We start from the raw sequence: 23,720 nt of genomic DNA, 5'->3' as shown, positions 1-23,720 counted from the left end.
CTTGCCCTTTATTCTATTATGCAAAGGTTTTTTTGTTTGTTTGTTTGTTTAGACAGTCTCGTTCTGTTGCCCAGACCCGAGTGCAGTGGTACAATCTTGGCTCACTGCAAGCTCCACCTCCCGGGTTCACACCATTCTCCTGCCTCAGCCTCCCAAGTAGCTGGGACTACAGGCACCCACCACCATGCCCCAGTAATTTTTTTGTATTTTTAGTAGAGACAGGGTTTCACCATGTTAGCCAGGATGGTCTCGATCTCCTGACCTTATGATCCAGCCACCTTGGCCTCCCAAAGTGCTGGGATTACAGGTATGTGCCACTGTACCTGGCCAGGTTTGATCTTTTGATGGTGTCCATAGTTCCTATAGGTTTTCTTCATTGTTTTTCAGTCTTTTGTCTTCTTGTTCCTCTGAGTGGATAATTTCAAATTTTCTATTTGTTGGCCCATTGATTTCATCAGAAGAAAGATCAAGTCTGTTGTTAATAATTTTTACTGAATTTTTCAGTCCAGTGATTGTATTCTTCATCTCTAGGATTTCTACTTGATTCTTTTTAATGTTTTTATTTTATTGCTGAGCTTCTTACTTTGTGTATTGTTTTGCCAAATGTCATTAAATGTTATATTTGTATACTCTTGTGTTGATCTTTTAGAGGATTATTTTGAATTCTTTGTCAGTAATTTCATAGATCTTCTTTTCTTTGGTGTCTATCATTGGCACTTTATTAGTTTCTTTTGGAGGCGTTATGATTCCTTGATATTTTGTAATCCTTGTGTTCTTGTATTGTTATCTGCACATTTGCAAGACAGCCCCTCTTCTGTGCTTAAAGTTGTTTTGAGGCAGCGATAAATCTTTGCTATTTAGTCCAGCCTTTGATTCTGGAAGGACCAGCTGGTGATGACTCCTGGCAGGCAGAGCTTATTGTGGGTTCTCTAGTTGGTTGAGATGTTGCCTTTGCTCTGATATCATCTGATATCCACATCTGGTATCAGATACTGGCTGGCTTGCACTATCTGATGAGACCACTGGCTGGGCTCTGGTCAGGCCAGTCACAATGTATTCTTTTAATGAACAATTTCACTATTTGGGTTCTTTAGTTGGACAGGACCATAAGCTGGGCTCTGAGTTTAAGCAGAGTTGCTGCTCATGATAGGTGGGACTAGGGGCAATGCTCCTTAGAAATGCATGATTGAGGATTGTTTCCCTGTAAGGGTGAATCCATGGGATGGGCTTTTGGTAGGGTATGACTGCTGCTTGACTTACGTAGTCAAGCTGGTTTTGTCCCTTTGCTTCTTTGAAATGGGTACGGGTAGGCATCTCCCTGCCTGGTTGGGGTCACTGGGAGCCTCTGAGGCTGGGCATGAAGACTAGTTGTCTTGGGACCCAAGCTAGGTCCCCCTGTGTTTCTGAAGGTTACTAGCTTAGCACCGTGGGCTATGAAGTTTGCTGGTATCTTTGATTGGGTGCCACAGCTGGCAGGAACACAGAGGTATCACCAAGATTCATGGTGCTCGTACTATGACCACTGCCTCCTTTCTTTGTTTCTACCTGACTCCAGTGGTCAAACCATGCCATTTTCCTTATTTTCTCTGTGAGATGAGACTGGAGTGGGCTTCCTGAGAAGAATCTCAAAATGCTAGGGAAGCTGGATGACTGTTTCCGGTCCTCTTTTCCCTGGTAGAAACCCTGGGCCTAGGGAAATCATTTGTCTAGTGTTGTGTTGACTTGGGGAGAGGCTGGTGGTGTGGTCAAAGTAAGACAAGTCTTCTTATTCTTCTATTCAGTTTTCATTCAGTTCTTTGGATCACACAGACATCTCAGGCTTGTTTGTAAGTGTTGGAGTTTACAAAAAGATGTTCTGGTCTGTGTATAGTTCCTAGTTGAAGTTTCTTGGAGGGGAACTGGAGCATGAGATTTCCTTTTCCACCATCTTGCTGATGTCATGCTTAAGAAATTTATTTTAAAATAAAAACTTATAATTGCTGTAAATGGAAAATGAGTAGATTACAAGTTAGCATAAAATAAACAAATTGTAAACAAATGAGTATTATTAAATTCTGGCTAATTATTATACAGATACACCTCAGTTTACAATGGGGTTATGTCCTGATAAACCCATCATAAGTTAAAGATATCGTAAGTTAAAATGCATTTAATACTCTAAGAAACCCATTGTAAAGTTGAGAAAAAGCAAACTGTTTTAAGTTGGGGATTGTCTGTATTGTCTGATAAAGGTGAGCCCGAGGCTTATACTCTGATTTTTTTCTGTAAGAAGTTGCCAGTATTGAGGTATTTTAGCACAAAATTGATATGTTATCCATGATATAATCAGAGGATTGAAAGAAAATTGGAACAGGAATAATTTCCTCACACTGTAATTTAGTGTTATTTAACTATTTTCACATATGCACCATATATACTCCACTCATTGGGAAATTCCTGCAGAATTAATTTGAAATCCTTTTTGTGGCATGTAAATCCTTTCATGATCTCTCCCTTGCCTGCCTTATCTTCTACATTTTTCCCTTGCATTTTCTCCTTAGCAAATTGGATAAAGGATTATTACGATGATTAAATGAGTTCATTCATATAAAACACTTAGAAATGCTCAATAAATATTAGCTGTTACTATCATCACTATTATTATTATTATGTTCTTCTAATTAGCATATATTCTGCCTCTTTGCAAACACTGTCACCTATTCCTGGAACATCCTGTCCCATTTATTTGTACAGCTATTTTTCTCTATAAGTCTCAGCTCAAGCGCTCTTCCTCTGTGAAGGCTCTCCTGAAATACACAAACCTCCCTGTACCTTGAATACATTCCCTTATGTCAGCTAACACATTGCCTTTGGTTATATACATGGTTTCTACTGGTCTGTAACTTCCTTCAGGGCAGAGACTGTATCTTCTTGTCTTTTAATCCCTAGCACCTCACCTAATCAGACAGTGGCCATTGCCTACAGTATTTATTTTTTAATTCAATTAAAATGTATTAAGGGCTTATATATGCCATACTTTATGCTGGATATTGATGGTCCAAAGATGAAAAAATGGTCTAGAGGTAGAAGTTTACTGAAAATTGATTTGCATTACAAATATTAATTTTTTATTTAAAAAAGCATAAGGCTCCAGTGGGACTTGAACATACACTCTCACTTTATAAGGCTAAGTCTCAGACCATTATGCTGAGAGACACACTAGAATTCTACATAATTTTTTTCTCAGTTAACAGATTTTTTAGGTCTCCAATGGCAAAGGCTGTGTATCTGAGTGTTATTATCCCTTTCAGGTACTTGGCATTAATAGTTTATCTCAGGTAAATAATTACTAATAAGATTCATAATTATTTGAAATGGCATTGTGGCTGCTTAATCTACTATTGCACAAATTAAAAAATCACTTAATATACATAGCCTGTAGCTGTGACTGAAAAGCTAGGATAATGGATGCTGATGGAAATCATAATTAGTATGAGTGAAATGTATACATGTTAACATGGTATAGTGGCTTTATTTATGATACATCTGTGCAATGAGTTTCTTCTTTTTTGTAGATCATTTTTAAGTCTGGAGATACCAACGATGATTTAGGATTGGACTTTGGAGAATTTATGCGGTATCTTCAAGACCATGAGAAGAAAATGAGGCTGGCATTTAATAGTCTGGACAAAAATAATGATGGTATGTGTGTTTTTTAAACTACAGTTAACTTAATATGAATATAACTGTCAGTCTAAAGGGCACTTTTAATAGCCTTTAATTTACTCTTACTATCAAAGATTTGGTTATTTCTGCTAGTTGTTCGGCACTAATTTTTAAATTTCTAAGAATAATACATAAACTATATTTATTAGTACCATAATTCCTATGTGGTTACCATCTTTTTAATAAAATAATTTTTCAGAAGCCTGTGACTTCTAAATTTAAAATTTCTTTGCTTAGTGAGTAGTGTTTTCCATTTTTTGCAATATATGAGCTAAAAGTATTATGATAATTAAAAAATGACATTTGTTATTTTTGTGATGACTATAAAAATGTATTGGTTGCAGGAAAGTTAGAAAACACAAAAATGTCCCGAAAGAAAGTAAAGGTTACTTATAACCCTGCTATCTAGAGACCAATTTTAACATTTTGATACATTTTAATGTTTCCTTCTAGACTTTTTTCTCTGTTTCTTTCTGCCTGCCTTTCTCTTTAAATGAAATTGCAGTCAAACTGCATGTATAGTTTGGTATCTTCCTTTTTTCTTTTAATGCTATATTGTAAGCATTTTCACTTTATTTAATATTCTTCCCTCTGGTCCTTTCAGGCATTATTCTTCCTCTTGGGACTCTCCCGGTTCATCACGTGTTTATATGTGTTAAACAGTAGTAGTAGAGAAGATTCTTTTTTTTTTTTTTTTTTTTGAGATGGAGTCTCGCTCTGTTGCTCAGGCTAGAGTGCAGTGGCGCGATCTCGGCTCACTGCAAGCTCTGCCTCCTGGGTTTGTGCCATTCTCCTGCCTCAGCCTCCCGAGTAGCTGGGACTACAGGTGCCCACCACCACGCCCGGGTAATTTTTTGTATTTTTAGTAGAGACGGGGTTTCACCCTGTTAGCCAGGATGGGAGAAGATTCATTTTTAAGGACCCCTGCCCAGTTGCCTAGAAGGATTTCCAGGCCTTATGCCGATAATGGAGGCAAGTGGATGCATGTGGGCTGGTCTACTATCAAATTCACTCGTTAGAAGGATGCAAGGCCCCATGTGAACTGACCTGGTTAACTTCTTTCACTGTATTAGTCCGTTCTCATGCTGCTAATAAGGATATACTTGAGAGTGGGTAATTTATAAAGGAAAGAGGTCTAATGGACTCACAGTTCCACATGGCTGAGGAGGCCTCACAATCATGGCTGAAGGCGAATGAGGGGCAAAGTCACATCTTACATGGTGGCAGGCAGGAGAGCTTGTGTGGGGAACTCTCATTTATAAAACCATCAGATCTCATGAGACTTAATCACTACCATGAGAACAGTATGGGGGAAACTGCCCTCATGATTCAGTTATCACCACCTGGCCCTGCCCCTGACACGTGGGGATTGTTACAATTCAAGGTGAGATTTGGGTGGGGACACAAGCCAAACCATATTAATCACCAAGAAAGCATCTAAACCCCTGCTGTGTTCTGTCAAAATGTCCATGGAATGCTGTTGCAAATATGTGAATGAAGTAATTATTAAATGTAATTTCATCATTAAGGTTCTTTTTTTGGATAGAGCTTTCTGGGGATTGAGGAAATGGAGGGAATGGAACTAACATTTACTGAACTCTCCTACTTGCCATATTTGTTCTACCTATTTTACCTTCTACATCTTATTTTTATCTCACACAATCATCACAGCAGCTACGTTTTGTAGTTGAGAACTCTAAAGCTTAGGAAGGCTCAATAATTTTGCTTACGTTGGGTATCCCAATGACCAAAACCTCTCAGGATTCATGCCCTTTTGTTGCCACGTGCCACACTGACCTGGGCTTGGCCATTTAGCTTACTTTAGCCCTTGGAACATAAGCAAATCTTGATACAAGTACTTGTACATTGGGGCTTGTCTTCTTGAGTGCTGTCTCTTGAACACTGTAAACCACCAGAAAAAAGCCTAGCTGACATGGGATTCTTTTGGTGCTTCTTCACCAGCTGGAAACCTTTGTGGCTGATGGCGCCTTTGCCCAAGTTTTGCTTGTGCCCACTGGGCTTGCTCTGCCCACTTGGGCTGGCAGGCTACATTCAGCTTGTGCTGCTGGCCTGGATCCCGCACCTGCTGGCTCTGCACTCAGCCCATGACTAGTCCAGGCATGCTGCCTTGAATGCCTTCCACCTTGGGCGCCAGTGTCTAGATAAGGGGGATGCAGTAGCACTTGGCAACTCAGGGAAGACAGCAATTGCAGAGCCCCAAGATGTGTTACAGCCTTTTGCTCGGGGAGTCCTGAGCACTGGCCACCAGGAAACGTTACAGCTTGTTTGTGTTACAGCTTATTTGTTCCTGCCATCCACCCACTTTGGCAAATGGGGGCCTGTCACAGCTTGTTTGGTCCCACCACCCTGCTCCAGTCATGGCTCCTGGGCTGGCCCAGCCCTGCTGCTGTGGCTTCCCATCACATAGGGTGGCAGCCCATTGCTGGGGAGAAGGGTTACTGTGTTATAGCTCTGACTTGGGGAATTCTGAGGTCTGGACCCCCAGAAGCATTGTTGCTCTTCATTCCCATAGTCGGGCAAATGGGAGCATGTCACTGCCTGTAGCTCAGAGAGTTGGCCAGGAATGTGTTATAGCCTTTTTTGCTCCTGCTGTTTGGCAGGCTCTGAGTTCTTGTCCTATAACCAAGAAGTATGAGTTTACATGGACACTGGAGAGTCAGCAAGGCAGGGCAGAATTTTATTGAGTGAAAGGAGGAAAGCTCTCAGCAGAGAGGGGACTTGAGGGCGGGTGGCCCTGTGTGTGGGAGTGGGCCTGAAAGTGGGTAGTACAACGTGTGGCTGAGTCTGGGGTTTCTAATGAGCTCTGAATGGGGGAGTGCATGCTGACTGGTCCATGTGCAGGCCTGGAAAAAGCACCATTTCATTGGGTAAAAGGCATTGAGGAAGTTCTCGCATTAGTCGTGGACTCTGGTAGCTCACTTTTCAGACTTTGGGCTGTCTTTGGTTTGAAGGTTGGGTTTCAGCGGGGACTTGCTCATTTTTGCCTGGGAATTCATCTGCCTCCTGCTGCTATCATAGCTACCCAGGGGGAGAGATCACCTGGAGACAGCTACCCAGTGAGTCCTTAACTGTTCTATATTCTCATCTGAGGTGACAGACATGTGATTGAAGTAATCTTGACCAGCTGCAGTGGAACCAATAGTTGATTAAATTTACATGAATGACCAAGACAAGATCAGAAGAAGAACCAACCAACTGAGCCAACAAGTTTAACCAAACTGAGATTGCATATTCATAACTAAATATAGTCTTTGTAAGCCACTAAATTTTGGGGTGATTTGTAACTTAGCAATAGATCACTGGTACGGGAATGGAATATTTTACATTTCTCCCTGGAATTACATTGTTAGAATGGTTGCAGTCCTCCCCTCCATCTCTCTAAATACTGTTATCCCATTCAATTCATTTCAATTCCATCTTCTCAGTGAAAGCTTACTGCATATAATTAAAGACAACACTGAATGTCCCTTTAAGCCCATAGACCTTGATTATGTTCTGGATTGGATTACCTATTTTTTTTCCTACATATTTGCCTGAATTCTAGGTTCTTTTAGGTAAGGATTACTTCATATATTTTAGTCAATTAAGCAAACAGTATTCGAGCATTATATATGAGCTAGTGCACTAGGAACTGTGTTAACAAAAGTCTTCAGAAACACAGTTTTGGGTGGAGTAATAAAAGACGTATATAGCTATACACAAGGTAGACTATGATCATTGCTATAAAAGTGATACAAGAAGAACTTAATTGTGTCCAGGCACAATTAAGATTTGTACTGGGTTAATATACAAACAGAAATGAAAAGAAACGGTTTCTTGAGCGGATACAATAGCTTGAACAAAGGCATAGTTGGGAAATTACCAGAGAAGGTCAGAGCTGATTAAATGACATTTCCAGTTTGTCCCTGACTTACTATTTTTTTGGAACATTTCATTGATATATAACATATACTGCAAAATACATAAATTATAAATGTAAGCTCCATGAATTTTCACAAGGCAAACTTGCAGCATGAAAATAGCATCTAGACTAAGAAGTAGATTATTACAAGCATCTCAGAAACATTCCTTTTTTACCCACTCCAAATCACTACCCCTGCTCTGCAGGTACCTACTGTCCTGATTTCTGATACCATATGTAAGTTTTCAATACATCTTAGTTAAATAAATATGTGTACCTTGCTCATACTGTACCTATTATTAAAATGCTTTTTGTTTCTTTGGTGGTCTCTTGTTTATCCTTTATAGTATCTCATTTGTGACTCTTATTTACTCCTTAATTTACCCTTCCATTGCATTTTATTCCTAGCTCTTCTATTAACAAACATGTAGCAGTAATTATTTTTAAATAATTGGTGCATCTATACAAATTGGTAAACTCCTTTGGGGTATTTATTAATTTTTGGATTCCTTCACATTTAGCATAGTGATTTGCATAGTAGGTTTTCAAATTTTAAAAAATTATTAAATTGAATTGAAGAGTATAGTATTTGAAGATTATAATGATATATAAGGCAGAGGATCCTGCCTCCCCATTGAAGAAACTTTGATATCTAGGTTGAGTAATAGACCAGTAAACTACATTCTATGGAGCTTGAAATACTGGAGGCCCTTGAGTCATTGCAAAGAGTCTGAGATTCTATAGATGAATAACGGGCTTTGTCTATTGACCAAATAAGTAACATCTCATACATATATGTGTGTATAAAGGTATGCATAGGCAGCTGTAGTTCATAAATACAAGTTAAAGGTGTGACTAAATTTATAGTAACTTTTTGACATTATGTATTTTTCAACTAGGAGACGCTAAAGTTAATTTATTTTTACATTAAAAACATTGTCCTTATATTTAAAAATATTGGATATCCTCAACTACTTGCTTTATGCAAGGCAGGAATCAAAGTTTCTTTGGACTTGGAGAGTGATAGGATTAGATCTGTGTTTTAGAATTTGAGAAGAATATGCAATACATAATTTTCCCTTCACAACCTCCAGCATTGTGAGTGCAATGCATAGTAAGCTTATATTAAATATATTCATTGATTTGAGTTATTTAACATAGTATATGATGTGTTAAAATATATACTATGATTTAGTATATAAATCATATAGATTTGATTTATATATTATCATAATATATCATAACATATCATATATCATAATATATACATCATATACATCATATGTGTTAAATCATGAGTTTGGTGCTGTATTTTAAGTCAATTGTTTCTTTGAAAGCTTACCTTATAAAACATTGACTGGCCTTATTTTCAGGCTCATGGATCAAATCTTCAGAATTGACTTTTTCAGTTCTTTCCAAGTCAAGAATATCTTATAGCCCTACAATTCCATTGGAAATGCCTGGGGCCAAATGTGGTTTGAAATTTAAAATTTGGATTTTAGAAAAGTAATGCAGTACATATATGATATGGGGACTGTGGGGCATCACCATGTAGTTATAAGTATGAATGCTTCTGCAGTGAAATGTGAATATTCACACTAAATTAGATAAGTAATTGACTAAAATTAACCTAATATCTGTTTAAGGTAGATTTTGCCACCAAATGAACTTTGGTACCAATTTTCCAGAAAGTTTGTTAGGCTTTGACATGTGGATATGGGATTATAGGTCAAAACATATGGGACTTATAGGTCAAAACCATATGGGCCTTTAAAGCCTTTTACATTGTAAGTATATTTGCCTTATTGTCTTTTCAGATACTTTAACTTGACATTTTTTCATTTTTCAAGGAGTAATAGATGCTTCAGAAATAATTGCTGCTTTGAAGTCTCTGGGTATGCATATTTCTGAAGTCCAGGCAAAAACAATTCTGAGCAGGTCAGTCCTTGTCTTTATTTTTAATAACTTTTTCTTGTGTTTTATACTTGATGTTAGGAACTAATTGCTGTAAATGTGGCATTTCACCCCTTATTCTCTATAACTGGTAAACAAACCTGCTTGTGTGTTTGCTCAATTCTATCTTACTTGAAATCTATCCCTTTAAGAGCAGCCTGCAATGTCATTCCCTAGGTTGACCATTTAAGCCGCCGAAACCAAATGAAATTACACATACTACCAGTGTAATGGTTTTTCAAACTGTTCTTAAGAGGGGCCTCTGTGTATTTGTGGGAGGAAGGAAGGAGAGCCAGATCAGAATGAGTTTCTGGCTTCCAACTATTGCTTGAACCAAACAGTTCTGCCTTCATTTGTTTTATGTCTTAAACTTTCAGGAAGATTTCTTTTGAAGAAGGGATTCCATGGTTGAAACCATTAGTCTCTTATAGAATGGGACAGAGACAATTTATCCTAAGGAGAAATTTTAAAAGAGCATGAGGGATGCGGAAGTAGAGGAAGGTGGAGTTGAAAAGAAAACCTTATGTTTTCTGGACGCTTTTACTCACGCTTAATCTGCCATTGTCTGTTGTACCTGCAGAGCACAAAAGCTTGATAGTAGTATGCTGGTTCTCAAACTTCCTTGGGCTTGAGAGTAAGAACTGTGAAGTGAGCACTTCGGTTAACTGTAGGATCCTCTGGAGGTGGTAGATGGGTTTTCAAACCCTCTTTCAGCTAGCTCATCCCTTAAGTTACAACAGTTTGGATTTGCCCATAATGCTGCCAAGTGTCTAGTGCTTCATATGCCCTCTGCATAGAATAGATTCTGACTGGGTTAGAATGACATGTTTAATGATATCTGTGACTTTAAACAGCCTCAAGCTGTGATATTCTAGTTTTTAACAAGGATGCAAGATGTGTTTATACCTTGAGAAGAACCAGATAAATTGTGGTGTGGGAAGTGGAGGAGACAGAAGCTATAATTGCCATGTAAGATACTACTCGAAAGATAATACTGTGAATTCTAGTGGTTTTATTTCTGTCTTTCCAACCCTTAGACCTTTGATTAATTAGTTTTTCTATTCTTGCTGGAATGCTGTTGGTAGTGATGGGCATTCTCTTTCCTGATCTTAAAGGGAATACTTCTAATATTTTACCATTAAAAGTGGTTTATCATCTTCGTCATGTTAAGAAAGTTCCCTTCTATTTTGTCAAGAGACTTTCAAAAATTACAAATGGGTTTAGATTTGTGAGGTGATCATATATATCTTTCTTTAATCTGTTAATGTGGTGAATTAACTTACAGATTTTTCTCTTTGTTGATTCATCCTTAGGATAAACACAACTTAAAAATATTGTGGTTGATTCGATTTGCTAAAATTTCATTCATGGCTTTTACATTTATGTTCATGGCTGAAATTGTCTTGTTCTTTTCTTTCTCTACTGTCCTAATCTGATTTTGTTTCTTAGATTACAATGATCTCATGGTGCGAGTTGTGGAGTAGTCTCTCTTTTTATATTCTCTGTAAGAGATTGAATGTAATTGGATTGATTGTAATACTGATTTACAGTATTTATAGGGTTTTCTTTTTCCTTTCTTTTCTATAAAATTTTTCTCATCTTTTTTCTTTTTTTTTTTTTTTTTAGTGGTTTGGATTTATATACTTTGTTTCTTGTTAGTAGTTAGGCTTGAAATTCTACTATACAAGTTTAATTTAAAGGCTGAAGTTAAACAAAATCTTTATACCCTCTGCAAACAATAGACTTTAGAACACTTTTAGCTCCAGTTACCCCTCTTCTAATTTATATGCTGTTTTATTCTCTTTTTAAACTGAACAAATAGGTATTGTAATTGTTATTTTATAGAGACAATTTGATTGATGTTTTTATATTTAGCATCTTATTTACTCAAGATTCTTCCTTGCATCCCACACTACTCATCCAGGATAATTTTTCTTCATGAACTGCATCCTTTGGAAATTCTTTTAGTGGAAATATATTGGTACTTAACTCTTAGTTGTTGAGCATCTGAAAGCATGTCTATTTCACTTTTGTTCTAGAAAGAGAGTTTTGCTCGATACACAGTTTTAGTTTGACAATTATTTTTACTCAGAACTTTGAGATATTATTCTACTGCTTTTAGATTGCACTATTAGATGGAAGATTGGGCTAGTCTTTATATTGATCCTTGGTAGGGGATTTGTCTCTTCTCTCTGTGTTCTCTTATTATCTTCTTTTTGTCTTTTAGGTTCTGTAGCTTTTTATCTAGTGAATAGGCCTGTCTTGCTTTCTTTTTATTAATTTTACTTCCTCAGTGTTGTTGTACTTCTTGAAACTATATGTTTATGTCTTATGACAGTATTAAAAAATTCTCAATCTTTATATTTTAAAATACAGTTTCCTCTTCATTTTCTTTGTCTTTTTAAAATATTTTCTACTTTCTTCTTTTTCTGTGCAGCATTCTGGGTAAGTCCTTCAAATATATCTTCAATTCCCCTCTTCATCTATCTCTTTTCTTCACTTAACCATTCTATTGAGTTTATTAACAATTTTTTATTTATAGAAGTTTATGTCATTTGGTTTTTTCAGATATGTTTGATAATTTCTTATAGTTTATTATTTCTTGATTGTTTTATGATTCTTTTATGTCTTAACATGAAATATATCCTGTTAATCTGTATCTTATATCTGACAAAATATTTTGGCTGTTGCTGTGGACAAAATCTAATTACATACTGTTACAAGAGGTATATTTTTAAGTAAATGGAAGTGTTAGAAGAAAAGGATGGAGAAAGCAAAACATTACAAAAATAAAAAGGGGCATTTTGTAATGATTAGGGATTTTATTTATCCAGAAGATAGAATTCTAAATTTGTATAGGTTTAATAATATAGCCCAAATTTATAAATCAAGAATTAATAAACGTACAAGGAAGAATAGATAAGCAGTCAATGATTATACTAAGAGATTTAACTCAGATTTCTCAGCATTTAATAGAACAAGCAGATGGAAAATACCATTAAAGATTAAATATAGCAATACCATCACCCACCATTACCTAGAAAGCATTCATAGAATATTACACTCGAAAACTGAAGAATATGTTTTTCTTAAAGCACACGAAGGATATTGATAAGAATTGCCCATACATTGGGTCATAAAGGAAATGTGAAATATTTTAATAAAGAACTGGAATCATACAGAATATGTTCTCTATTCATAAGTAATTAAACAAGAAATAAGCTTTCTTAAAAAATAACATTTTTTTAAAAAAGAAGTAACAGGACAAGTTTGATAGAAACTTGGGAGTTTTGTCAATCTATGGATTTTTTTCATTGATATGACAAATGGTATTTTATAAGCCAGTACTCACAAAATTATATGTTGTTATGTTTTTGGAAAATTTGAAATACACTGCTGAATCGTACTCTAATTAATTATGAATTACTGATAGCAATGATTTATTCAAAATTTATTTATAGAACTTCTATAAACATCAGTCATAGCTGTAGCTACAAAAGATGCAGTTGTGAACAAAGCTGTGAACAAGCCAAAGTCCCCACTTGAGGGTTTCAGGCTAGTAAATAATTCCAGATGATTACAATGTAATGTCATAAGGCAAAGCAGATTGAAGCGGTACACATTGCTCACAGGTGAATTTTGTAGAGAATATTTAGTTTACCTGAAAATGTCTTTATGTAACCTTCATTTTTGAAGGTTATTTTTATTGCAGTTGCATTCTAGGTTGACAGTTTTTTTTTTTTTTTCCAGCACTTTGAAGTTATCACTAAAGATGTCTACTATTGGCCAGGCGCAGTGGCTCACGCCTGTAATCCCAGCACTTTGGGAGGCCGAGGCAGGTGGATCACCTTAGGTCAGGAGTTCGAAACCAGCCTGACCAACATGGTGAAACCCTGTCCCTACTAAAAACACAAAAATTAGCTGGGTGTGGTGGCAGGTGCCTGTAATCTCAGCTACTCAGGAGGCTGAGGCAGGATAATTACTTGAACCTGTGAGGCGGATGTTACAGTGAGCCTAGATCGTGCCACTGCATTCCAGCTTGGGCTTGGTGACAAGAGCCAAACTCCGTCTCAAAAAACAAACTACAACAACAAAAAAGATGTCTGCTATTAAGAGCTGACTCTGATGTCAGTGGTTGCTTTTTTTAGTTCCCCCTGTATGTAATGTTTCTTGCCCTCACTTCCAACTTTGCTTTCTTTTTTGAACTCCAGTATTGCTCAGCTACTGAATTTCTACAGACTCACAGTCCTACAGTAGCTATTTTTGTCAGGCTGATGGAGTCAAGTGTAGCTTAGTATTCGGCCAAAAATTCAAGGTTACCTGTATAGTTTCTGGAACACTGTCCAAAATTTGACCTGAAAATTCCTGCCGTCTCAGCAACCCTGAGCTCCAATCTTTGTTTATTCTACCCACCTGTTCTTTATTTAGGCTCCTACTTGTCTATGCTACTATTTGAAGTGTCCCCAACCAAAAACGAGAATCAATGGAGAGCTCAACTTCTGGGTTTCCTTCTTTCAAGTATCACAACCCTGTCCTGTTTGTAGACCGATGCCTGAAAACAGTTGTTTCATATATTGTGTCCAGTTTCAGATTGGTTTACTGTGGCAATCTAAGTTCTGTAGCCACTATTTTGTCTTGGCTAGAACTGGAAATTGTACTAATCTTTTTGTTGGCAGAATGGAATTTGTTTTTTAGAATTTGTATTTACAATAATGCTACCTAAAAAGCATTTCACTAATTCCACCTTTTAGTCAGACAATGAAACAACTTAAAAAAATTGAGATGCTTAAAAATTGACTAAATCCTAAATTTTCCATGGGAAAAGTGAGTTTTTAAATTAATAAAAGGTTGTTTTAAAGTTGATTAAAAAGCTATAAATAGGGAGAAAAGGATCAGAAGTAAAAATAATACTTGAAGAGCCAAAAGATATAAAATTACCCTTCAATCAGTTTTATTCACTTTTCATCCATTTATTCATTGATTCAACAGATATTTATGGAAGGCTAAGTGTTGGAGATACACAGATGACTTGGTCTTTCCCTTCAAAATATCATAGGAAAATATGGGAGAAATACATGCAAGTAAATAATTAAAAAGCAATACGGAATAAAATCCACTAGAGAGGCATTCTGCCAATTACCTGATCAGCACTCCTTGAAGCTATCAGGGTTATCAAAAACAAGGAAAGAGAAACTATCATAGCCAAGAGAGCCTAAGGAGATGTGATGACTAAATGGAATGTGCCATTTCAGCTGGGATCCTGAAACAAAGAGAGGACATTAGTTAAAAACTAAGAAACTCTGAATAAAGCATGGACTTTAGTGAATAATAATGTAGCAATATTGGTTCATTAATTATAACAAATGTACCATAATAATGTGAAATGTTACCAACAGGGGAAACTGAGTGTGGGGATATATGGGACTCTCTGTATTATCATCTCAATTTTTCTGAAAATCAAAAATTGCTTAAAAAATAAAGTCCATTTAAATAACAATATGAAAATACAGTAATTTCATGAAGTCCAAAGGAGTGGCTCCAATAATAAATATTTAAGAAGTATTTATTTTTATAGTGGTGCTAACTTTGATATAAATGTTGCAAGCACTATTTTCTTTTTTTAAAAATTTCAGCATGGATACTGATGGGTCAATGACAGTAGACTGGGATGAATGGAAGTACTACTTTTTACTGCATCCTGCAAAAAATGTCACTGAAATTATTCATTTCTGGAAGCGTTCTACTGTAAGATTACTTTGTATTTTACTTTGTTTTTATTTTGTTCTAAATGTCATAGCTGTTATGATAATATCACCCCTACAATCCTTGCAGCCTCAGGGGCTAAACTTACAATATTTCCCCCCAATAATGTTCTGCTAATTTAATGAGGGGTATTAGTATTACGTGTATAAACATAGCAACCAGTTTCTTTGTTTTCCCAAATCTAGAACTTAACATCCTAATCTACCTGTTGAAAGTGCCTGCTTTGTGTTAAGAATTAATTTCGATGACATAGTATTTAGATTGTCCTAGAAAAGTGAAAAATAATGTATTTTTCTTTTTTCACAGATATGCTGTATCTGATTGGGTCTTCTGTCATAGAAAACGTAAAGTCAAATATTAGGATTTGAAAATTTTAGAACCAGAAAGGGTCAAATATTTAATAATCTACCTGCTCATGTTATATAAGCACTTGATTTGGAGTTGTAACAAAGAGATCTTGTAATTGAAGACTTTGTTTCCTTTTGCAGATCTCAGGTGTGGGGGTTAAGTTAATTAATTTTTCATGGCATACTATTCTCATTCACCCTCCTGAGTTTTTGCCTCCTCTCCATAGAGAACATAGGGGAAGCAAAGAGTACAGGCTCTGGACTGCCTGGGTTTGAATTCCACATCTGCCACCCACTTGCTATATCAACCTCTCTGTGCATCATTTTCCTCAGTTATATAGTAGAGATAAAAATGATAAACGTTTTGAGAATTAGATTAGTACATTAGTTAGTATATTTAAAACAGGGCTGAGCACGTAAGTGTTCAATACATGTTAGTTGTTATGATAGGCACTTATTCTATCTAATATGTTTCATTTGTGTTCTTGGATATTTATATATTTACATATTCTTAGGATGCATGTAGTATTGTTTCACACATGTGTTTTTGATTTGTATAGCTAGTGTTGTGCTAGAGGCCACATCTGATTTCTTACTTTATGATTTGTCCTTGACGTTATATGCTCATCTAATTTATTGCTTCTAACATACTCATAGTATGAACTTATTACTTCTTTCTTGTCTATCCCCCAAGAAATGGACATCTATTTTTTCTCCAACTTCACCCATAAAAAATGCTTTCCTTTTATGTACTTTAGAGAATTTCACACAGTTTTGTAAGTCAGAGGGAATACATTTTACAACTGCTAAGGTATCCAGTTTCAATTTTGTTTTAATTTCATGAAATATTGTCATATTTTTTTTCCAGAATGGCTAGCTGTAGCAATTCACACTCCTGCCAGAATGTATGAAGGTTCCCATTTCTTTATGTGTTGTTTATTACTTGGTATTATTCAGTTTTATAGTATTTGCTGTTCTGTTGGGCATAAAGTTGAACTTCATTGTTTTAACATGCATCTCCTTGATTCCTAGTACATTCTGAACATCTCTTCATAGGAAGATGATATTCACATATTCTTTTCTATGAATTGTCTGTTTATATGCTTTATCTAGTTTTTTATGGATTTTCTATCATGTCCCTAACGTTTCATAAGAGTTACATATTTATCCTAGATAGTAATCTTTGGTGTACTCAGACTTGCACATATTTTTTCTAGTATGCCATTTGTCTGTTGTTTCTTTGTTTTGTCCATGATATTCCTGGTTGAACAGAAATCTTTGATTTTTGGTGAGTAAATCCACAAAATATGTAATGGTTTACAATTGTGGTATCTTATTTAAGAAGTGCTTTCATACCTCTTGGTCACAAAGATGTTCTCTATCTTCTATTCTATGGTTTCTGCTTTTACATTTAGGCCTTTAATGCATCTGTTAGTTCACATTTCTATACGATTAAAAGCAGGGCTCTGATTTTATTGTATATGTAGAGGGAATTTTCTCACACATCAAGCTTCCATAAATACTTGGATATTTTCTTGAACTCTCTTTTTCTGTTGCATTGTTTTTTTTTTTTTAATGCCAGTGTTGAACTGTCTTTATGACTATGGTTGTGTAGTATAATACTGACCTGGTAAATACTTCCTCTTTGTCTTCCTTCCCTCATTGATTTTTCTTATCTTAAAATAATTATTCATTGTATTTATTTATTTATTTATTATACTTAAATTTCTGGGATATATGTGCAGAATGTGCAGGTTTGTTACATAGGTATACATGTGCCATGGTGGTTTGCTGCACCCATCAACCCATTACCTGGGTTTTAAGCCCTGCATGAATTAGGTATTGGTCCTAATGCTCTCCCTCCCTTTACCCCTCACCCCCTGACAGGCCCTGGTGCGTGATGTTTCCCTCCCTGTGTCCATGTGTTCTCATCGTTCAACTTCCACTTATGAGTGAGAACATGTGGTGATTGGTTTTCTGTTCCTGTGTTAGTTTGCTGAGAATGATGGTTTCCAGATTCATCTATGTTCCTGCAAAGGACATGAACTCATTAGTTTTTATGGCTGCATAGTATTCCATGGTGCATATGTGCCACATTTACTTTATCCAGTCTATAATTGATGGGCATTTGGCTTGGTTCTAAGTCTTTGTTATTGTGAATAGTGCTGCAATAAACATGTGTGTGCGTGGATATATACCCAGTACTGAGATTGATGTATCAAATGGTATTTCTGGTTCTAGATCCTTGAGGAATCTCCACACTGTCTTCTACAATGGTTGAACTAATTTACACTTCCACCAACAGTGTAAAAGTGTTCCTGTTTCTCCACGTCCTCTCCAGCATGTTGTTTTCTAACTTTTTAATGATCACCATTCTAACTGGCGTGAGATGCTATCTCATTGTGGTTTTGATTTGCATTTCTCTAATGATCAGTGAGGATGAACTTGTTTTCATATGTTTGTTGGCTGCGTAAATGTCTTATTTAGAGAAGTGTCTGTTTGTATCCTTTGCCCACTTTTTGATGTGGTTGTTTTTTTCTTGTAAATCTGTTTAAGTTCCTTGTAGATTCTGGATATTAGACCTTCATCAGATGGATAGATTTCAAAAGTTTTCTCCCATTCTGTAGGTTGCCTATTCACTCTGATGATAGTTTCTTTTGCTGAGCAGAAGATCTTTAGTTTAATTAGATCCCATTTGTCAATTTACGCCTTTGCTGCAATTGCTTTGAATGTTTTAGTCATGAAGTGCTTGTCCATGCCTATATCCTGAATGCTGTTGCCTAGGTTTTCTTCTAGGGTTTTTATGATTTTAGGTTTTACATTTAAGTCTTTAATCCATCTTGAGTTAATTTTTGTACAAGGTGTAAGGAAGGGGTCCAGTTTGAGTTATCTGCATATGGCTAGCCAGTTTTTCGAGCACCATTTATTGAATAGGGGATCCTAAAGAAGCAAGAGCAAACAAATTCAAAAGCTAGCAGAAGAGAAGAAATAACTAAGATGAGAGCAGAACTGAAGGAGATAGAGACACAAAAAACTCTTCAAAAAATCAATGAATCCAGAAGCTGGTTTTTTGAAAAGATTAACAAAATAGAACAGTAGCCAGACTAATAAAGAAGAAAAGAGAGAACAATCAAATAGACACAATAAAGATAAAGGGGATATCACCACTGACCCCACAGAAATACAAACTGCCATCAGAGAATACTATAAACACCTTTATGCAAATGAACTAGAAAACCTAGAAGAAATGGATAAATTCCTGGACACATACTCCCTCCCAAGACCAAGCCACGCAGGAATCGAATCCCTGAATAGACCAATAACGAGTTCTGAAATTCAGGCAGTAATTAGTAGCCTACCAACCAAAAAAAGCCCAGGACCAGATGGATTCACAGCCAAATTCTATCAGAGGTACAAAAAGGAGCTGGTACCATTCCTTCTGAAACTATTCCAAACAATAGAAAAGGATGGACTCCTCCCTAGCTCATTTTATGAGACCAGCATCATCCTGGTGCCAAAACCTGGCAGACACACAGTAAAAAAGAAAATTTCAGGCCAGTATCTTCGATGAACATTGATGTGAAAATCCTCAATAAAATACTGGCAAACCAAATCCAGCAGCACATCAAAAAGCTTATCCACCACGATCAAGTTGGCTTCATCCTTGGGATGCAAGCTGGTTTAACATGCAGAAATCAAAATGTAATCCATCACATAAACAGAACCAGTGACAAAAACCACATGATTATCTCAATAGATGCAGAAATGGCCTTCGATAAAATTCAATACCTCTTCATGCTAAAACCTCTTAATAAACTAGGTATTGACGCAACATATCTCAAAATAATAAGAGCTATTTATGACAAACCCATAGCCAGTATTATACTCAATGGGCATAAGCTGGAAACATTCCCTTTGAAAATCAGCACAAGACAAGGATGCCCTCTCTCACCACCCCTATTCAACATAGTGTTGGAAGTTCTGGGCAGGGCAATCAGGCAAGAGAAAGAAATAAGGGGTATTCAAATAGGAAGAAAGGAAGTCGAATTGTCTCTGTTTGCAGATAACATGATCATATATTTAGAAAACTCCATCATCTCAGCCCCAAAACTCCTTAAGCTGATAAGCAAAGTCTCAGGATACAAATTCAATGTGCAAAAATCACAAGCATTCCTATACACCAATTCTAGACAAACAGAGGGCCAAATCATGAGTGAACTCCAATTCACAATGGCTGCAAATAAAATAAAATGCCTAGGAATACAACCTATAAGGAACGTGAAGCACCTCTTCAAGGAGAACTATAAACCACTGCTAAAGGGAATAAGAGAGGACACAAACAAATGGAAAAACATTCCATGCTCATAGATAGGAAAAATCCATATCATGAAAATGGCCATACTGTCCAAAGTAACTTATAGATTCAATGCTATTCCCATCAAGTTACATTGACTTTCTTCACAGAACTAGAAAAAACTACTGTAAAGTTCATATGGAACCAAAAAAGAGCCTGTATAGCCAAGACAATTCTAAGCAAAAAGAACAAAACTGGAGGCATCAGACTACATGACTTCAAACTGTACTAGAAGGCTACACTAATCAAAACAGTATGGTACTGATACCAAAACAGATATATAGATCAATGGAACAGAACAGAGGCCTCAGAATTAACACCACACGTCTACAACCATCTGATCTACGACAAAACTGACAAAAACAAGCAATGGGGAAAGGATCTTTCTTATCAAAATTAGCTTAGTTTTTTTTTTTTTTTTTAAAGAAGAACCTCTATTTTAGATTTTAGATTTTCTTAATTTCAACTGAATTTTTGATTTTCTTAATTTCAACTGTATATTTTCAGAAACTTGATTGTGATTACATTTGTCTTGGTTTGGGCTGTTCTAAGAAATTACCATGTCCCAGGTGATTCAAACAACAAATCTTGATTTCTGAGAGTTCTGGAGGTTAGAAATTTGAGATCAGGGTGCTGATATAGTCAGGTTCTTGGTGAGTGCACTTTTCCTGGTGTACAGAGGGCTGTCTTCTTTCTATTCCCTCACATAGTGGAAAGAGAGCTAGCTAGCCCTCTGGTGTCATCTTGTAAGGGCACTAATTCCAATTATGATGGATCCACTCTCATGACCTAATTGTGTCCCAAAGGCCCCCAACTCGAAATATCATCACATTTCGATTAGGATTTCAATATATGAATTTGGAGGCATACATTTCATTCATTGCATTCTGCCCCTGGCTCCCCCAAGTTCATGTTCTTCTCACATGCAAAATAAATCCATTCCATTCCAACAGCCCCCAAATACTTAACTGGTTCCAGCATTATCTTTAAAAGTCTGAAGTCCAAAGTCTCATCTAACTATCATGTAAATTGGATGTGGGTAAGATTTGAAGTACAATTCATCCTGAGGCAAATTTCTCTCCAATCCCGAACCTGTGAAAGTAAGCAAGTTATGTGCTTCCAAAATATATAGGCATAGGAGAGACATTCCCATTCCAAAAGGGAGACAGAGGAAAGAAGGAAAGGAAAGATGGGTCCTAGGCAAGTTAATAGCAAGGCAAGCTCTGTGAGATCTTAAGGCCCAAGAATAATCATTTTGATGTTCTACCCTCTGGACTCATGGTGGCAGTGGTTCCTCATTTATGACTCTGGCCAGTGGGGGTGGTGTCCCAGTGGGTCCCAACAGCCCTGCCCCATGGCTCTGCTGGGTGTAGGTCCCACCCTTTGAAACTGAGGTGGAGGCAGCCCCATTCTCAGGCTCAGCCCATGGCACTCCGGGCCGATGGTGGGAGTGGCAGCTCTGTGGATTTCTGAATCTCCTTTGAGTCCTTCTTCCCTTGTTTTGGATAGTGCATTTTGCTGTTTAGTGGTTGAGTCCTGTAGTCCTGAAGTTCTAAGAAGTCTGATGGTCTTCCTTAATTGTATCCTATTTTCTCTTTCTTTTAGTCTCAGCTTGCTCGAGATTTCCTCTTGCTAATTTCTGCTAGAATTGCCCTATCTCTGTTCCTGGTTTCTGTTGAGATGGCTGATTAAGTCCATGGTTCACACGTACACGAATCTCCTTTTCAAGTGGTTAGTTCACCATACCCTTAGTGTTGTCTTCTGAACATGCTTTTTAAAAATTTTTTTGTAACATTAACAGTTCAGAATTTTTCAAATATTTAAGTTTTGGTTCCTTTTTGGTTAACGATTCCATCTTCAACTTATTTCTCTCTTCTTACGTTTTTCTATAAGTGATCGGGAAGAAGTAAGCCACTCCTTTAACACTTTGCCTAGAAATGTCCTCTGCTAACTATCCACTTTCATCACTTACAAGTTCCACGTTCCACAAAACACTAGAACATAAATACAATTCAGCCAAGTTTTTTACCACTTTGTAACAAGGGTGGGCTTTCCTCTAGTTTTTAATAACATGTTTCGTCATTTCCTTTTGAGGTTTTATCAGAATGGCCTCTACCATCTAACATGATTCATAATTACGTACTGTCTTAAGAAGACAGAAGCTTTCCGTACAGCTGTCCTCTTTTATTTCTGAGCCATAATCACACTTGCCTTTAAAATCCCATCATGGCAGCATTGACATTTTCTAGCACGTACTTCACAGTTCTTGTAGCCTCTACCCGTTACCACTTCCAAGACTGCTTCCACATTTTCATGTACTTGTTATTGCGATGTGTCATTTCTCAATACCAATTTCTGTCTTAGCCAGTTCATGATGCTATATATACTGGGCTACTTAAACTGCAGGCATTTATTTTTCAGAGTTCTGAAAGCTGGAAGTCGTAGATCAGGTTGCCAGCATGGTTGGGTTCTTGGGGAATGCCCTCTTCCTGGTTGACAGAGGGCCATCTTCTTGCCATCCTCATATAGTATGGAAAGGGAGCTAGCTAGCTGTCTGACTTCTTATGAGGCTCCTGATGTAATTATTTTTCAAAGGCCCCACCTCCAAATACCATCACACTGGGATGAGGGTTTCAACATTTGAATTGATGGTAGAGGGGGATACAAACATTCAATCCATTGCAGCATTGAATTTATAGAATAATTTGGGTAAAATAGGTATCTTCATAATTTTAATTTACTCTATCCACAAACATGATCAAATTCTCTATTCAGATCTCTTGTTATATTATTTAACAGAGTGTTACATTTTTTTCCCTGAAATGGTCTTGTGTACTCTTTGTTAGGTTAAATCTTAGATGCTGTATAGATTTTGCCACTATTGTGAATGTATCTTCTTTCCTATATAAATTTTCCACTTGATTATTTCTGCTTTCAGAAACTCCTTTTTGTAATTTGATCTTCTATGTGGTACTTTGCTGAACTCTCTTATTTATTATAACAATTTGCCACCTAATGCTTTTGTTTTGCCTTGTTTATATTTTCTTAATGATTTTATTTCTTTTATTTTAGTTCCCACATGAAAATATTTTTAGCTTATATCTTTGGCCAGAATCTTCAGTACTATGTTAGATGGTAGTAGGGATGGCAATCATTGTTTTTTATTCATGAAGCATTTTTTTAAATGCTTCTAAAATTTCTTCTATTAAATATGGTGCTTGCTATGTTGTTCTTATAATTATTAGCAAACTAAGGAAGTTTTCAGAATTTTAAAAATAGAATTATTTAAATACATTTATATAACATAAAATTCACCCATTGTAAGAGTGCAAATAAATTCAATTATTTTAGTAAATTATGAGAACAGTACAACAATCACCATAATCCATTTTTAGAACATTTCCATTATCCCAAAAATTCCTGGTAGTTGTTTACAGTTAATCACTACTCTTCTACCTATCCCTGGACAACTGCTCTTTACTTTCAGTCAGATATATATTTTTTAATGATAAATCAGTGATGAGATTTATTAGATGCCTTTTTTGCATCCATGGAGATAATTTCCAAGAAGCAGTGCAGTATAGCATACTGGTTAAGAGACAGACTCTGAAACTACACTTCCTAGTCTCAAATTATAACGTTGACAATGACTGATTGGCTGTGTAACTTGGGCAAG

At 36.4% G+C, this 23,720-nt stretch overlaps 1 protein-coding gene across 7 annotated transcripts in view; it reads left to right on the top strand.

Annotated features, from left to right (window-relative positions):
• The window catches only part of LOC102141746 (mitochondrial adenyl nucleotide antiporter SLC25A24-like), an 80,999-nt gene that overhangs the window by 6,898 nt on the left and 50,381 nt on the right, over positions 1 to 23,720 (top strand). For 6 of the 7 annotated variants that reach the window (XM_074000396.1, XM_074000388.1, XM_074000390.1 and 3 more), the window contains 3 exons: positions 3,555 to 3,681; positions 9,478 to 9,565; positions 15,214 to 15,325. In XM_074000396.1, coding sequence (XP_073856497.1) covers positions 3,555 to 3,681; positions 9,478 to 9,565; positions 15,214 to 15,325 — 327 coding nt within the window. Of the gene's footprint in view, positions 1 to 3,554; positions 3,682 to 9,477; positions 9,566 to 15,213; positions 15,326 to 23,720 lie in introns of those variants that run through there. The other variant, XM_074000401.1, reaches the window with a different exon arrangement.

This window comes from Macaca fascicularis, chromosome 1 (genome assembly GCF_037993035.2).
Source record: "Macaca fascicularis isolate 582-1 chromosome 1, T2T-MFA8v1.1".
Taxonomy (NCBI): domain Eukaryota; kingdom Metazoa; phylum Chordata; class Mammalia; order Primates; family Cercopithecidae; genus Macaca; species Macaca fascicularis.
Note: the sequence above shows the minus strand (reverse complement) of the source record. Positions and strands in the feature narration are given on the sequence as shown.